At 34.5% G+C, this 18303-nt stretch overlaps 1 protein-coding gene across 5 annotated transcripts in view; it reads right to left on the minus strand.

Moving 5' to 3' along the window:
- Positions 1-751: 751 nt before the first annotated feature.
- The window catches only part of LOC110021034 (villin-2-like), a 68816-nt gene continuing 51264 nt past the window's right edge, over positions 752-18303 (minus strand). For all 5 annotated transcript variants that reach the window (XM_020719368.1, XM_020719383.1, XM_020719389.1 and 2 more), the window contains 12 exons: positions 18044-18112; positions 17876-17944; positions 17652-17789; positions 11860-11988; positions 4946-5093; positions 4800-4810; positions 4570-4710; positions 4360-4485; positions 3555-3620; positions 2379-2643; positions 1357-1589; positions 752-1273 (listed from right to left, as the gene is read on the minus strand). In XM_020719368.1, the coding sequence (XP_020575027.1) occupies positions 1160-1273; positions 1357-1589; positions 2379-2643; positions 3555-3620; positions 4360-4485; positions 4570-4710; positions 4800-4810; positions 4946-5093; positions 11860-11988; positions 17652-17789; positions 17876-17944; positions 18044-18112 (1509 nt within the window). In that variant the 3' untranslated portion in view covers positions 752-1159. The remainder of the gene's footprint in view (positions 1274-1356; positions 1590-2378; positions 2644-3554; positions 3621-4359; positions 4486-4569; positions 4711-4799; positions 4811-4945; positions 5094-11859; positions 11989-17651; positions 17790-17875; positions 17945-18043; positions 18113-18303) is intronic.

Consider the following 18303-nt stretch of genomic DNA (forward strand, 5'->3'; position numbering starts at 1 on the left):
GGCATTAAATAGGTTACGCAGGCCACAGGCGTTGCCCGCATTTCTACTAAAATAATACAGAACACCATTGTGACAGACCTTTCAAACGACGAGAAAAAAAAATACTATAACTTGAGGCCACGCCGCTCGAAATAAGCACCCCCCAACAGACCATCTCTCAAATTCTACACTCCACTTATCAAAATCTAATAAATGTAACTGAAAAGGCTGTTACCATCATTTTGATTTTTACCTTCTATTTATTTAATTTAATTAATTAATTAATTAACTAACTTTTATTATTATTATCACCGTTATTACAAAAGGAAAAAGTTAAATAAAACAATTTTCATTCTTTCTCCGTATCTCGGTTTTCCTTGCCACTTTCAGCACATTAACTGTCCGTATGAAGCCTATAATAATAAAAATATATCCAAAAATATATTTCGATGATATATAAAATGGTATATTACACACGAAACACAATTCTCACGGATTTACACATTTAACACGAAAGTTTGACATTTACATTCATACCACCTTGATTCTAACTTCTAAAAACGTACTAAAAGTGATATTTTTAATGTGATGTTAAAGATGTTACTGTTATGCATGTATATATAAATGCTTAGGTGTTAGATATGTAAATACATAAGACTCGTGCGGTATGCCTGTAAATGGCCAACATAGAAATTAGCCAATTCTCTCACCGGCAAAACAAGCTCCAGAAACAGAACAAAATGAGACAAATGGCTCCAGCGCAGCTCAACCATGAATATGACTGCTGAACGCAGATGACTGGAAATAATTTAAAAAGCACTACATTGTAGTTTTTAATGCAGCACACAACATTTATATGCCGACTTAACAGACAGCTCCATGCGCATGCAACCCAAAATATATGCATATGGACCCTTCTGACGAGAAGAACAAACAGGACAAAACCCAAAACCCTGAGCACCCAAGACAAACAATGCTCCTTTACAAATAAAAGAATGACTAGCGCTGCAAAAATCACCCCAGCAAACCAGCAGTAGTAATCATCAACAAGCAAGCAATACTGACAGTGACCAATACAGCATATATCTCAACCTCTCAAATAAGCAGAAAGTGGAGGAAAACAATAAAAAATAATAATAATAACACGAGCAACTGAATTTAGCTGCTGAGATATTTGAGATTAGAAGAGATCAACCTTCCTTTTCTGCATGTCCTGCTTCCATTTTGGCTGCAGATAAAATGCATCTTTTGTCATTCCAAGAACAGTCTGGAATTCCACGTCAGACAAATAAGCCTGGACAGGGAGATCATGACAATCTCAATTAACTTTTGAGATTATAGGAAGCGCAAATTAGATAAAACGACAAAGGCACGCACCTCTCTCCTTTTGTAGTCGATACCAGTGACTGGGTTGCTGGATTTGGCTTTCAGACGTTCATAACTGAAGGTTTTTTCGCCATTTTTATCTTCTGCAAATGAGTCCTGGTTAACCTCTGCAACTGTGCCATTGCTTTCTGATTCAAATCCATCCACTTCATTTTCTACCTTCACTGCGGCAACTTCAACAGGATCCTCCGTCTCAGAAGTTGCTGTCTCTATCTTAAATGATTCTGTTGTTGAGAAAAAAGAACAAAAAATTCTGAACTTCTCGTCGAGACAATTAAATTTCCATCTATGCACACCTTAAAATCTTAGTTGCCAGAAGGGCTAGAATTTTGTTTTTAGAATGAAAATTGATTGTAATAAATATTTAAGGAACATAATAACCATAAGAGATGGGTAGCCAGTCACAAAGGATTGCCAATAAACGAAAAAAGAATATAACTAAAAAGCGAAAAAAGTTAAAATCGCCCCTCAACTATTTGATGGGGACCATTTTAATCCCAAGATTATACATGTGTTTAATTTAGTTTATTAAAACCTCAAATATGATTCAAAATGGTCTCTCCATTGAGTTATTTTGTATCAGATTTAAAAAGTCGACTGACAAAATTGGACATGCTGAAAAATCTGAAACGAAAACAACCCCTCATAAACTGTCTAAAATTTAAACAGTACTACATTGTATTTTTTAGTGCAGCACACATTATCTTGTCCAGTTCATTATGAAATCAGAAGAAGCTATCTAGAGAGGAATAGCAATGATATCAATGCATAAACAGCAAGTACGTCCTATTCTCCGATTAAGCGTAATGGTCTAAAATGCAGGTTTAAGTTAATAAAGCTACAGAGATGCATATGAAGGCATTAAACTGAAAATGTGTCAACTGACAAACAGATCTACAGTTTTACAAATCAAAGTTAGATGTTTCTATGTGGGCGAGGGTTGAGATTAGGTGCAACAAACAAAATACTCGATCAAGGAAATCAGAACCTAGTAAACTTCATGAAAACCTTACCAAATGCAGTTGAATCAGGGGAGGAGGTTCTGCTATGTCGATGCGTTGAACCTTCAGATTGTGCCTTCTTCTGTTCAGCTGTTAGAACAGATGACAAAGCAGCAACTGCAGCTGCTCTTTGTGAACCACCCTTACTGGAACGGATTGGTTTGGGACCGGTAGCTGCAGATTTGGAAGATGGATTAAAAGCAGAAGATAGTGCGGCTAAAGCTGATGCCCTCTGAGTGGGTCCACTTTGATTTGTACTGTTGGGCTTCTCGTTAGACTGCGGCAGCGAAAGAAGTTAAATAACACCCAACTAGTTGTCACATTTGGCTCAGACATAAGCTTAGCCAGACACACAAGAAAATGAAAAAGAATCTATAGCAGTTTTCCGTTCAGAATTTGATTACTAAAGCGATCGTCACAACAATAAAAGGGTTGTTATAAACATTGAGAAAATGTTTAAGATATAAAAAACCTACAATATGCAAATTTATGTGACGTCATGAAGAATTCCAACCCCCACCATGTACAAAGTTGTAGCATAGCAAGTTCAGTGGAGATCGATAGTGGAAGGGAAGATTAGAGACATCTGAGCATTAAATAGGATATTTTAGATTAAATATTTTTTAAATTGCATATAGGATGTAATCCTTAGGTTCAGGTGTCTATCCATAAAACTGGATAATTTTGTATAAACAAATTACTTAAAAAAGCAATCTAAAGCATATAAGTGCTATTAATTTTGTAATACGGTAAACAGATTCATGAAGTAACTTCATTGTAAACATACCACATAAGCTAAAAGATATGGATCCATCTTGAAATAAACAAATAGTATCATATAGCATGTCAACAAGAGTCCAAAATAGCTCACCAAGGAAAACTTATCGAAAACAATTTCTTGACACGAATTGCATAAAAGAAATATTCACTCCAATATGAGTCATTGTTCTATGAGGACATACGGAAACTAAAATCAAGCAGCTTACGTGTATGACTGCCTTAGCTAACTAGATAGATGCTCGATAGAATCCACCAACAACTTTGTCACTTATATTTAAAGTCTCTTTATAACACATCAAGATTAGAATGCGTATTATTTAGCAAGCACAACATGATTAAATGATTGAAAAAAATTGTAATATGTCACAAAATTTTAGCAATAAAGTTATTTGTAAAAGATAAACTTACCTCCAAAGCTTGAAAACCAGTTCCAAACAGCAAAGCAAGCTTCTTATCAAAAGAATTTCCATGAGCCTATTTCATATTAGAAAGTTATTAAAAATCAACTACAACAACATAGGTAGCGCATGGGAAAGTATAGACATAAAATAACACAACATCAACGTGAAAAGAAAATATTAAAAATGATTTTCTCATTGCAAAGCAAATCTAAGAAGTTATTAATCATTGGCAACCCCTTGGATACAAAGCATTTGAAAATTAGATTTTTTTTTTTTCTATAGTTTAGTAAATCTAATGTTGGCAAATTTCTGGGAATACAGAAGTTAATGGAACCAAAGTCCAGTTTATAGTTGCTTCACATATCATATTTAAGAAATATAAGCATCAAGCCTCTATGTAGCCATGCTATTAAATGGGCTGATTTAGAAGATGAGACCTTTTCTAACAAAAGAAGAACTTGAAATCTCCATCTCTATCAATTTTGAAGATATGGACGGAAAAAGCCCATAAAGTGCAAAAATAAAACTTACTACGAAAAGAAATATATTCAAATTGCTAATGAAGGCATGGAAAAATCATGAAGAATAAAGTAAAGTCTACCCTAGAAATTCTCAGCCCCGTTCTTGTAACCAACTTATCTAGCAATTTAATTCTCAAATGAAACGCTCGAGTACACTCAAATTTGGAAAGAAAGAAAATGTTGTGCTAGCCAGGATAGGACAAAAAAAATCAACTAATAACTTGCCAAAAAGAAAAACACAAGATTTTCTGTGAAAGAAATAAATTTGAGTTCAGGGTTTGCAGAACATACAACTGCCTTTGTGCTATCCCAGGAGAAATATGCAGTAAAGAAGCATGGCTCATTACCCTCAGTGACTTTGTAAAGGGGCACATCTGGAGATAGCCCATCTAAGCACACTGCAAGATCTATGTATTTCTGAAAACAACACCTATTAATTAAATATTATAAAAGAGTATCACTGCCATATAATTTTAAAAATGTGCAACTTAAGGTCAAGACCTGGCCTATGTCAAATGCTTTCTGTTTTTCCTTCGATTCAACAGAATAACCAATCCAAACAAAAACTTCGGCATAGGTGCAAAGTATCAGCATATCCTCCGTGAGCAGATCATCTTGCGAGAAGTTGAACACTTCAGTGACCTGCGAGGGGAGAAGCAAGGTGCACCTCAAGAACAAGACTAGAGTAGAGTGCACAAGCAGCCGATAAAATATAAGGAAAATAAGCCAACCTCTATTTTTCCTGGAAAGCCCTCACACCATAATCAAGCGAAGATGAAAACATTAGGTAAAAGAAGAATCACAGAAACCATTATGAATTTATCCAGACAGTAAGATTGAAAAAGCATTAACAAATATGGCCAAGGGATTAGCTTACCCTGCTTGAATGAAAAGGTATATAAATGAGGATCTCTAACAATATCTGGCACAGCTCTTTTGCTTGAGAAACTTTGTTTTCCTCCAAGAGCATACCAGAAAGCAGAGCTCTCTGTTCCTTCCTTAACATGTTTCAATGAAACCCCAGGCTGCATGAATAAGTAAATTAGAACATGTGATACATATAAGTTGTGGGCACATATTTAAAAAAAAAAATACTAGGCCAAGGGATTTGGAATATCTCTTTCAGAGGAATCAACAACAAATATTTAAATCATAGCAAGCCCTATGCATACTAGGGCTGACTAAAATAACCAAAACTCAGAAATCGTTCGACTTCTAGTGGAAAAAAATAAAATTGAACATAATCTAGTTCGGTTTCAAGCAACAATGGCTGGCATTAAATTCATATCAAGTTTTCTTGACGAAATTCAGTTTGAAGTAGCTGAAAATCAATATATTTATACTGAGTCTATATATAGTATAAATGAACCTTTGTTGGTTTATTAGTGAGTTTTATAATACCTCCAAGAGGGTATGGATTCAACCCCTCCTTTGAAAACCTATTTTCATTTTAATCTCAAGCCAATTCAGAATTGATTTTGAGCCAACAATATGAATAGCTCAAATGGTAGTAGTTTGACTTCAAGTAAATTTTGAGTCAGGCTAAACTCACTTGGACAAGACAATTAGCACTAGACAATTAGCAGTCAAAGCGCATCATCTCAAATACAAGAAGCTAACGAAAGTCCTTACACAACTTGGACTACCATTTCCATTGAAATGAATACTATACAGGGCAAAACCTACACTGGACATTTGTGCAGAACAAAAGGCAAGAGAATGATAACTGAGTTGTTGACTGGCTTATGAAGGGATAAATAATAAATAAAAAAGTGTCACCTTTTCCCACTGACATGCAATGTAATAATAATAATAATATCATTAATAAAAATAACTTAATTATAATAATAAAAAAAATTAACTGTTTTACGACACCTGCACAGCGTTCAGCAAGTGCAGGTGTCGTTCGAGCGAGGCCGCACCGATCATGGGAGCGTTAAGACGAGAATTTTTCCTCGTCTCCTTTCATTCGAACCCAGCGAGAGACGGGGAAAGTGAGAGAGCGGGACAGTGAGGTAGAGGAAAAAGAAGAAAAGGACGCAGTTGAAGCAGCAGCAGCAACAGTAAAGGGAGAAGAAAAAGGACGAGACGAGCGGCTCGCCTGCTGTGATCATTTCCTTCCATTTTTTGCAAGGGAAGATAACTTGAGCCGGCCTGCCGAGTGCTGCGAGCATGAAAAAAAAAGAGGAGGAAGATGATCGTTTGGCTACCTGGAGTGCTCGAGCGGCTCGCCCAAGCCTTTCCCTTGTGTCGTCAGCAATCCTTCATCCGTGAGAAGCCTTCCCCAAGCAAACCGAGGAAAAAGGGGAAGCATTCTTGCTCTAGTTGTCGTGCGGCTCGTAGAGGAAGAATGAGGCGAGATTATAACTGTCGTACAGCCCGCAGAAGAGGAAGGAGGAGCCAGAGGGCTCGAGCGGCCTATAGAAGCTCGGCTATAGCCTATAGGCCGAGAGCCCAGAGAGGAAGGAAGGTCTCGCGGGAGCTTCGCGTGCGCGAGCAACTCTGCGAGCCAAGGAATGCTCGACCGAGCCTTATTGTTCGGTTCACAGGGAAGACAGAGGAATAAAAAGGTAAATGTTTAGTTAATTAGTGCTAATTTAATTTAAATAATTAATTGTAATTGATTAAGATTAAATGTCAGAAAGTTTACATTTCAAATAAATTAAAATCTGGTTTAAATTTGTTTGGGACAAGTTTGAAGAACGCAAGATTCAGAAGAAAATCCGAAAATCCGCAGACAGAAAATTCGGGTATAAAATTCACTTTCAAAATTTTATTATTTTTTATAATTAATTAATGTTAAAAAGAAAGGAGGAGCCCTATATATTTAAAACTTATTTATAATTAAGTTGCTATTAATGTTAGGTGCCCAAATGAAAATTTTAAAAGCTTTAACAAAAAAATTAAATTGGATATTCCTACATATATATATATATATAAGGTAAATAAAAAAATTACGAAATTAATAATAGAAAACTGACAAGCAATAGGAGAGAAGATTAGCATTGAATAAGAAGTTAATTATATTTAAATTGTTATTATAGATGCACATGAGGACTAGACTATCAAGGGGAAAGGGAAAGCAGACAAAACCGTTGAGTGGATAATATGTTTTTATTTTACAATAATTTTGTTTATTTATCTATGTTTTTTTTTAAATGTTAAACGTAAGTTTTCTTTTAAATGCTAAATACAAGATAAAAATGAATAAAATATGATATATATATATATATATATATGCATATGAAAGTCACACCTGGATAGTAGCAAAAAAAATGTATTGTACTCGTGCACGAAATGAAAATAAAAAAAATTGCCTACCTTTATGGTAGGTTAGAAGAGGTTAAACGTATAGTTGTATAAAATCTATGTTTAGACGGTGATTCATAATTATGAAAAACATAAGTTAAACAAATGAAAGGAAATAAAATTTATTTTATTTACTGCTCTCTTTTATTGCACAACTTCTACTGTTACGACACTTACAAAAATATTTTAAAAATGAAAATTATTATAACTTAGAAACATTTATCCACTGAGTAGTTTTAACTCAAATCATAGTTGCTAACATTTTTACAGAAAAATTAGTTGTAGATTAGATGAACCCCAAGAAGTATGTGTACAGACGCCGCCGAGGTGTGCAAGCTGATAGGTATTGCAGTTGTTTAGTTTCTGTTTAAATATAAATTTTTAGTTATAAATAGTCTATTGTAAATATAAATTTTTGAACTAGAATGACACTTTTGTGTATTAAATTTTTACTATTATGATAAAACGAAACTGTTACATAGGTTTCCTAAGTTCGACCGCCAGTTCCCACCTTGGTAATTCCAAGCACACCAAGCCAGGTCATGACATGCAAATCTTCAAATTAATTTCACGAGCCATTTTAGTTATTGAATCAGATCCCATTTTACTATAAGACATAATTTAGAATTTATACCTTTCCAATGAATTTATTGGCAACTTCACCTTACGAAATATATAGAAAGATGGTCAAATAAACTGGTTTAGAGGTTATTCTTTTAATTTTGCAGTTTTAAAACTCAGTGGAATAGGAATGGTACTCAAGGACTATTTGCCGAGAAGATGATGCAGAGCGAAAGGCATTTTGCAACCATATCAAAAGTAAAAGTATTTTGCAGTGTGTATTCCTCAAGTTTAAAAGTAGTTGTTATAATGGGACCAATAAATTTTTCTGGAAAATGATTAGAAGCCTAACTAATTTCTGGCCAGTTGTAATATTGATGCTTCACTGAGTGCTTCAGTTGGTACAGACCACCTCCTCAAGCCTTAGCAGAATTTTTCCCCTAAATATATTAAAATTTCTGAAAATATTCATCAGGGCAGCATGTTATTGCATTTATTTACAATTTTAACAAGACCAGGATTTGATTTTAGGAATGAGCAGAAAATTAAGTTCTAAATACTACTCAACTGAAAATCGGCGGCTTTATGTGAAAGTAAACATTAGTTAATGGAAAAAAGTTGGTTTGTTTCAACATAAGTTTTCATAAGCACATGCAATAACGTTCTGAACTCCGGTACCTTGAAGTATTAAGCTAATATTGCCTACAAAAAGGGTGTAAGGAGAATAATGGTGAGTTTGGGAGAGCTTATTCATTGTGGTGGCGTTCCATTGTTTGGATAATGCGTTTTAGCGGCGTATCCCTAAACGGCGTTCCCATTTTTGTATTAAACGCGGATCGCGGGTAGGACCCCGCAATCCGCGTTTAGTTCGAGCGAAAGACATATTTGGCCAGCTCGCCTGCTTCCTTCTCGTGCACGACTGAGATATATCGCTCGCCTGCCCTCTCCCGATCGAAGCTCGGCTCGCTTCTCCTCTCTACGAAGATCGCTCGACTCCTTCCTGCCACACCGAAGCCCCATTCGCCTGCTTCCTTCTCGCGCACGACCGAGACCTCGCTCAGACGCCTCCCTCTCCCAATCAAAGCTCGACTCGCCTCTCCTCTCTACAACAATCGCTTGACTCCTTCCTAACGCACCGAAGCCCCGCTCATCTCCTCTCCTCTCTGCGCCGAACAACGCTCGGCCTCGCCTCCCTTGCACGACTCGACAGAAACTCGCTTGTCTCGCCACCTTCCTCACGTCTCACCAGAGCAAAAGAAAATTAGATGTATGTCTTTCGCCACGATTCCTCACCGGTAAATGGGTATTTACATATAATTTTATTTCATGAAGGATGTCAGGGCAGAATGATCATTTATCCAGAATCAGTTGTTTTTGAAATACACAAACTAAACAGTCAGACAGCTTATCCTGATCAGCTACTTATCAGCAGCTTATCAGGATAAACAACTAATCTGAATAAGCTGGATAAGCTGCAACTGCCCCAAACAGACCCTAAGACTAAGGATATAAAGATTAATAACTTCTAATGATCTAAAGCATTTTGTTCTTTTCCTATCACTACATATTTCTCTTTTAAACCTCAATTATCTCCCTTACTAGAAATAAAAACTACCACCAGTCATTAGAGCGACTCAATCTCTTAAATTGATTTTTTTTTTTTTTATTGTCAACATGATTCCACATCTAAAAACATTTTGATTGCTGAAAAAAAAACTAACCTCACTTCCTATCAAGCGTAACAATAACAATAACAACAACAACAATAACCCTTAATCACACTAAGTGGGGTCGGCTACATGAGTACATTTTCTCCATTCTGTCCTATTAAGTGTCATGTTTTCATTTAATTCTAATAAATTAAGATAATTTGTTATACAATATGCCCAAGTCTTTTTAGGCCTACCTCTGTCTTTCTTAACATAAGTCGAATCTAAAACATCTACTCTCCTAACCTGATCATCAAATGATCAACGTTTAATTTGACCAAACGATCTAAGACGGCTCTCTTTAATCTTGTCTGCAACTAGAGCTACACCAACCCTTTCATAGATTGATTCGTTTCGCAATTTCTCTCTAAATTGTCAAGCCACTCATCTAAGCATTCTCATCTCAACAACACTTAACCTTGTTTTATGCTTCTTTTTTAAAGGCTAACATTCTGCGCCATAAAACATTGCGGATTTCACCATCATCTTATAAGATTTACCTGTAAGTCTAAGCAGTAGTTTATATCACAGAATAGGCCCGATGCATTCCTCTACTTCAATCCTTCAATATTCCTCTACTTCAATCAACCAACTTGAATTCTACTAATAACAACCCCATCTATATCACCATCACATTGAACAATAGACCGACGACATCTAAGAGATCTAAAGCGTTCACAACAAGCGTTCACAACTTTTAATGATTTGATCACCCGTAGTTATAACTTTGTCACTAGAGCTACTACTACTAAAATTACATTCCATGTATTCAGTTTTAGGTCTACTCAAATGATGACCATTAGACTCTAATGCAAACCTCCATAATTCAAGTTTTTTTCCTGAAAACTTTCTCTAGTCTTATCGACAAGAAGGAAATAATCAACAAAGAGCATACACCAATATACATCCTCCCGTAAATGTCCAACTAGAACATCCATAACTAAAGCAAGAAGATATGGGCTTAAAGTCGATCCCCGATGTAATCTAACTGAAATAGGAAAATACTTGGTCAATCTTCCTTCAGTTCGAACACCAATAACAACTCTAGTATACATATTTTTAATGACTTGAATATAAGTCCTAGAACTCTCAAAAGAACTTATCTTGGAACCTTATCGTAAGTTTTTTCTAAATTAATAAAAATCATATGCAGATCATCTTTAATCTCTCTATACTTCTCTATCAAACCTCCAAACATCACAATAAGTGTATAGCTTCCATAATAGACTTGCCCAACATAAATCTAAACTAATTTTGAGAAATCTTTGCATCACATATTATAAGCTCAAGAAAAATCTAATAATTGTCTACCTTCTTCGTTAATCATTTCAAAACTATAGTCACCATGAATAATTCTAAAATCTTGTATCACTCAATCAACACTTCCATTTAAATCTCCTTCAATAAAAATTTCTTCTATAAGAAGCATCAATTATATTAATTCTTGTATGTCATTCCAAAAATTTTCTTTTGAACTTATATCACGGCCATTTTAATCTCCTCCAATAAAAATTCCTCCTTCAAGGAGCATCACTTGTATTAATTTGTGTATGTCATTTCAAAAACTTTTTCTTTTGAACTTATATCTAAACCTACTTGAGAAGCATAATCACTTATATAATTAAAAATCTTAGTATCAACAATAATTTTTATGGCTATAATTCTATCTCCAATTTTATCTATTAATTTTTATTAATTTTTACAACGTTATCTTTCAAACTTTTATCTATAATTACACCTACACCATTTCTAGTGTGACTCTTACCTGAATATAAAAGTTTAAAATCAAAGTTATAAATCTCCATAGCTTTTTCTCCAATCCATTTAGTTTCTTGAATACATAAGATATTTATCTTTCAATGCATAAGATACTTCCGACCAAACATAAGGTAACTTAATTTTCAACCAGTAAACATGAAGGATGATAATATAAAGTTTGTGACCTTAAACACAATCTAGCAACTAAAAACACTCAAGGAGGTAGTGATGGGCTTACATAAGGATAATATCATGTTATTTGTGACCATAACCTAAATCACTAGAGAGGAGAAATGCAAATACAAAATATTTTGAAAATGAAATATGTAAATCATAGATAAAGTATTTATCTCTTCTAATTGTTTAATTGACTGGGCGAATAAAAAACACAAAAACATGCAGAGAAAGAAATTATGTCAGCATCATGCTGGCTGATGTTTGCACATAACTTTACCTTGAGGAATTCTGCGATCTTTGTGGCCCACTGATGTTGCTCAAAGGTGCTTGAATTCCCTTGCCAAATGAAAAGTGAATTTCCAGATTGCAAAAGAAAACAATCATGGGAATTCAAAGACGCGGTAACCTGAACAATGAATGGCAAAATAGAGAGCCTTCATTAAAATCAGGCCATAATAATTTTTAACTTGAAGCACAAAACTAATCTGATTATTAAGATAACGACCGAACTAGCTAATAAAAATTGGCAAAATAGAAACTAGAAAACGAAAAGATAAATTTAAATTTTACTTGAGCTTCAATATTTAGCCATAAAGTGCAAAATTTTCTCCATTATCCACTCTATAGTTCTAAATGTAGTCTTTGTCACAAGTATTTATACATTTCAAGTGCCATTTGCATTGTATTTCACAATCCAACCCCACTTACCTCCAATATTTTTCCTTCTTGAAAACCATACTACCTCCCATGTTTGGTTCTCTTGAGGGCTGTAACAATCATGGCCTTCTTCATCATTTATTCTAAAGTGATTGATTAGTTATAATCTTGATATTGTTCAACTTAGTTTCTTTTTTTAAATTTTAATATTCAGTTTTCTATTTTGACTTCAAATCGATTTTGATTTTCGTTAAAACAAATAAACAAAAAGTTGAATAATATTATGATTGGAAAATTAGATTCACAAGAAAAAGAAATAAACTGAGCACATAACATGCTTATTTTAAGATAAAATAAATTTTCTCATTTAAGAAAATATGGTTAGATACAAAAGAAATCTTAAATTTGTGATTTAGAAGAAGGACCTTTAATAAATTTAGGCCCTATTTCAAATTTGGGTTTGCTCAAAATCGAATTTATTAAACCAAATTATATTTTAGTTTGGTTTGAATTGATTTTAGCAATGTTTGATCAATTTGATTTTTAGAAATTTTTTTTTTATTTTGATTTCACTTGATTTAACAGATTTTTGAACCGATATATCCAAACTAAATGACACTCCTATGGTTCATGTTTAGGCAATCTTTCTTAAAATAATCGGAAGACTAATATCATGATGAGTTTGAAAGGGATACTATCATTACCTTGCTGTTTGGGGTGGCAGCAGGTCAGGTGTGCTGGAGCAGCAAGCGGACAGCGGCCAAAAGGGTTTCTGAGTGGCGGTACAAAGGGAGGGTAGCGGGGAAGGGAAGCAGAAGGCGTGGGATAGCAGCGGCAGTGAAGAGGAGGGAGGGGAAGGCAATGACGGCGGCCGGAATTGCAGAGATCCAGCATGATATGTTGTGTAGGGCAGCTGTAGCAGAGAAAGATGACAACGATAGTGAAAGGAAGGATACAAGGGGTGGAAAAGTTGAAGACAAATATCCCACGAGAACGAGCTATAGCCAGAGCAACACTCGATCCCTTGGAAGAAGAGCACCAACGTGGACGAGCTACAATGGAAGCACCACTCACTTTTAAATACAGCCCTAGAAAGGAGAGACGGGAATGCCGCCGGCTGTCCCGAACAAAAATAGGAAAAAATTGAAAACCTAAAACATTGGAATCACATATATAAGCCTTAGATAACAAGGACTGCATTCCCTTATGGAAATGAGGAACCAAACAAACTTGGGAGAGCCGGTCAAGCCGCCCAAGTCTGGATCGGTTCAGTCTAGACGAAGGAATAGTGAAAAACAGTCCTGCAGTATTGTAGCAAGGATTCCAACAATATAACACACTAAAGTAAACATCATGTAGATGCCTATTAGGTAGCTCCAGCATCAATAATGATTTCAATTTAGAAAGATTTTGCTCGAGTTCATGTCTAAGGAGGCTATTATAATTTGTCAAGAAGTTTCAGATTATTTAAGGCTTTCTAGGTCGATTGGGTGGTAATGAAGTGTAAGTGATACCGGAACTAGTTACGAAAGCAAACTTTATTAGCACTGAATTATGGTTACAATAGGACTCAAATTGGAAAGAAAATACAGCGACACGACTCTCCAGCTAAGAACAGAAGATAAGATCCGAGCGTGATGGTAGTGTCATCAAAGTGATAAGCAAGCGCGTCAGGGTTGGAGGCTGTGGAGTAGGTTAGAAAGGGTGATTTGGAGGTCGTTAGTGGGACAGCTAGGATAATGCAGGAAGATTGGTGACTGGGTGCTGGGGCGAAGGTGAGATGGCTGGACAACACTGGTGTGCTTCAGAAGAGGGTTGACAAAGTGCTTACACATTCCTTAAATTCTTTTCATTATACTCGTTTACTTGTACCTGCGACACCGACCTCATTTATGGGAGTAGCCGACTCGTCAGATAGACAGGTTTGTTTTTATTTACAACATTTCGCTTTCTTCACTGCACACTTTGCTGCATATATATACAGTTCATGTTTGCGATGCTACTGTTTATTGTTTATTGCGTTTCGTAGCATGTTTCTCTTTTATTAATCATGTTGCTTCTATAGACTTGCATAGACCTTTTAGGATATAGGACAGTTGGACACCCGGTTTAGAAGGCACCCTATAGCGAGCCAATGACCTAACAAATGTATATTTATACACACCAAAACCCTAAACCTATGATCAATTTGTTAAGGAGCTTAGAGTAGTTTTTCCAAGAAGCCGAGCGTCGAAGCAAGCGGACGGAAAGCAGTGAACGAGACCACGACAACGAGGTGTAGGACGTCTCTTCAGAGTTAAGGTCCAATCGTAGTATAGTTGGGAAGTCACCGAAGTTCCCCCCGAATCTATGACATCTCACACCTTTCACTCCATTGACTCCTAAAAATAACTTTTCCTATTTTGAGTCATTCCCTTTGATTTCCTCACATTTAACCTTGGAAACTTAAACTTTGCAATCTTGCAGGCAAAACCACGTCTTAATTGAGAGTCTTCTTAGGTGATTTCGATTGTTTAAGATGTAATTAACTATAGGGACTTGCCTATATAGGGAACGTAAGGACCCAACTTAATAAAAAGCCTATTTAACTTTCCATTTTAAATAGGAGAACTTGTCGGCTTATAAAAAAAGGTTTCGCAGACCAAACGGACGTTACAAACTCTTTAGTTTATGTGGTTAAGCCTACTAACAAACGGTATGATTATCTTTCGGGATAGCGTGCTATTTGTGGTATCGTGTTCAGACTCCTAAACTATCAAATATATGAGGTCCGTTCGGTCTCACTTTTCTATGTTAAAAAATATATTATTTTTCTCAAAATTATAAGCATATATAAATTAAATTGCAACATTATTTTCCACAGTTAAAATACTATTTTATAGAATCATATACATATAAATTAAATTAAATCTTAAATCATTTCATCCACCCCAAACACCTTTCATTTTCATTCCAATAATTTATTTTGGCCGACAAGGCCCAACTTGTGGGAGAGGTAAGAGTTATTAAGGTTTATATTTTAATCAAAAATATAATATTTAGTTTGTATATATGTGTACTAATACTAATAAATATCATAATAATAACAATATGAAAAATTTATATGACATATGAAAATAAAGTTTATAATTACTTCTTTAAATTAGAACGGACATTAATTGAATCTTGAACAAAATTTAATATAAATCATAAATATTGATTAAGTTGTAGTTTTGATCGTCAAATTAAAGTAACATGAATATTTAAAATAAAAATTTCTAATCAACATTTAAAATAATATAAGTAATTAAAAGATTAATTTAAAAAAATTAATAATATGCTTAAAACTATATTTTATGACATTGGACAAAAATTAAATGTGTTTGAAGATTTAAAACAAGTCATACAGTTTTGAAGTGAGTATTTGTACTTTTAAATTATAATAGTATTTGGTTTCCTCTAAATCCAATACAATGTTAACTATTTTAAATAGTTTTATCTGTTATTTAAGTTCATTTGATTATATTGAATTGCAAGTCACTCATATTTGTATGTATCCATAAAATACATAATTCAGGTTATCATATTATGTACTGAATGTTATGAAAGAAATTAAGAATGAGATTACATAATTTTATTGCTTGCATATGCATGTTTGGCTATGATAAAATCACCTATTTATGATACTAGCAAGAGAACGCTAATGTAGAATGTTATGAAAGAAATTAAGAATGAGATTACATAATTTTATTGCTTGCATATGCATGTTTGGCTATGATAAAATCACCCATTTATGATACTAGCAAGAGAACGCTAATGTACTGTGCATGTAAATAGGAAAAGATATTAATATTGAAGTACCTTAAATGATATAATCTTAGACGGTTCTCCTATGACGAATGTATACAAACTAAAAAGATATTGATATGTAAACATTATACTAAGACATATTGTGTGTTTAATATTAGATTAAATGATCATATTATATAGTACATTATATACTCTTAGATTGATTTACTGAAACTTTAACTATCATGCATATTATCTTCTTTATTATTGTACTACTATAATTTATGAGTATTCACTGACTGTGACACTCAATGTTGCTTTAAACTAACTTTTAAGATTTAATTAATTGATTAAAAAGGTTATACCCGCCATGATTAATTCTAAGCTTTGTCGGGTCGTGACATTAATGGCTACTTGATCGTAGCAGCTTGAAATATGATAGGTGCCATGCAATTCACACATGCTCTCTGTTTTCCATCTTCAAATTAATGTAGACCATGCTTTTGTAGAAGTGCCTTGTAGGAAGTGAGCCAAAAATATGGCATGATGTAACTATCCCAAAATCAAGTAACTAGGATTTGATGCCAATGGAAAAGAAACATACCGGCATCTATAACATTTGTGGAGTGAAGTAGGCAAAAATCATAAACAAGCAAACGTAAGACAGATCAAAAGGAAACAAAAAACAAAAAGGGACCAGAGTGCATATGATAAGGTCGTCCAAAAACATTATCCTTTGGGGAAATATAAGTAGGAAAAAAGTAATTACTAGAAGTTAAATAAGAAAATACCAACAATAGAACTGACCACTACAGATATTAACTTATTCCGAAAGAGCAATAGTGTAGTAAGTTCTTCAGCCCACTAAGGAGTTCATTATAAATAAATTCTGCCACAAAAATTCATAATTAAGTTCTTTAATTTAGACTGCTTCCGGTTTCAATGCATGTAAAACCAGCCTATTGACCCACACATTTCTATGGGGAGATTTATTTTCCTAAACTTACATTGCAACTCCCAAAGCACTAGTTACAGCACATAGTTGATAACTTCAAGGACCACTTATTACAAATTAAAACCTTATTTATGCCAGAAATAGGGGTGTAGCATGGTTAAAGGCGATGGAGCAGAGATTGGGTGGAATGTTGAGTTCCCCCTTAATGTGGCACAAAAAGAGAAAAAAAAACCCAACAATAATAACTTTTTAAACTGCCAATATTTATTTATCATGAAAAGAAAAATAGCTTAAATGAAAAGGTACCAAAATCTTCAGCCAACTAAAAGGTTCATTATAAAAATATATTCTAAACCACAAGTTGCCAATATTCTCACTCGGAACTTTTTTATTTTTACCTTTTCCATCATTCCATGAAAGACATTATAAAAATCAGTTGTAGAGAGTTTGATTCATCAAAAACTTGCATCCCAACCATTAAAACACTTGATTTCTTAGGTGACCATTGATTAAATTTGTTGCATTTTTTGGTTCTGTTTCTTTTTTAACCATGTCGATGGACAATGGGGTGCTGAATTTCTCCTTGAATGTGACACCAAGGTAAATATGAAATATTTCAATGTCTTAAAAGATCCAACAAGCTAAAGAAATTACAAATTAAGAAAATAAAAATAAGCATAAAGGCATACCGCATCAACTTGAACTGCTTTATTGTTGTGGACTGAAGTTCCAGACACACAAATTAGTGCAATGTTATCAGAACCATAGGTTTCGTCATTCATATTTTTCTCTGCTATAGACTTCTTGTAGCCTGTGCTTAGGCCGCCCTGGCAAATTTGAGAAATAAAGAATGACTCAAAACCTGGCGTCAAGTTCTCAAGCAGGCACTCTGACATAATAAGGTAAATTGTACCTTCAAGACCACCATTGGCTGAAAGAGTGCAATGAACTGCGGTGGTTCCTTTCCTTGGAAAATGCGACCCTACAGTGGGGAATGCAATTATGCAAAATACATATCATGAGGCAAAAAAAAATTCTTGTAATTCCTACAGACTAATCAAGAAACGGATGAAGAAAATACCTGAACAGGTCTCCCCTTCATGGAAGTCCACATTGTATTAGCCAATCGAGCAGCCATCATTTGATCATCCTAGATGAAGGAAAAAAATTGATATAACCCAAAAGGGAAACTGTAGAATTACTTGGAGATCATACAATTTTTAAAGTACCAAAGGAAAATTTAGCAAGTGAGAAACAATTTGCAACAAGGATATCAGTTCCAAAACACCAAAGAAGTTCATGGCATTGAAAATTCAGAAGGATGTTAACCTCATCGGAAGA

The sequence above is a fragment of the Phalaenopsis equestris genome, unplaced genomic scaffold, assembly GCF_001263595.1.
Source record: "Phalaenopsis equestris unplaced genomic scaffold, ASM126359v1 Scaffold000002, whole genome shotgun sequence".
Taxonomy (NCBI): Eukaryota; Viridiplantae; Streptophyta; class Magnoliopsida; order Asparagales; family Orchidaceae; genus Phalaenopsis; species Phalaenopsis equestris.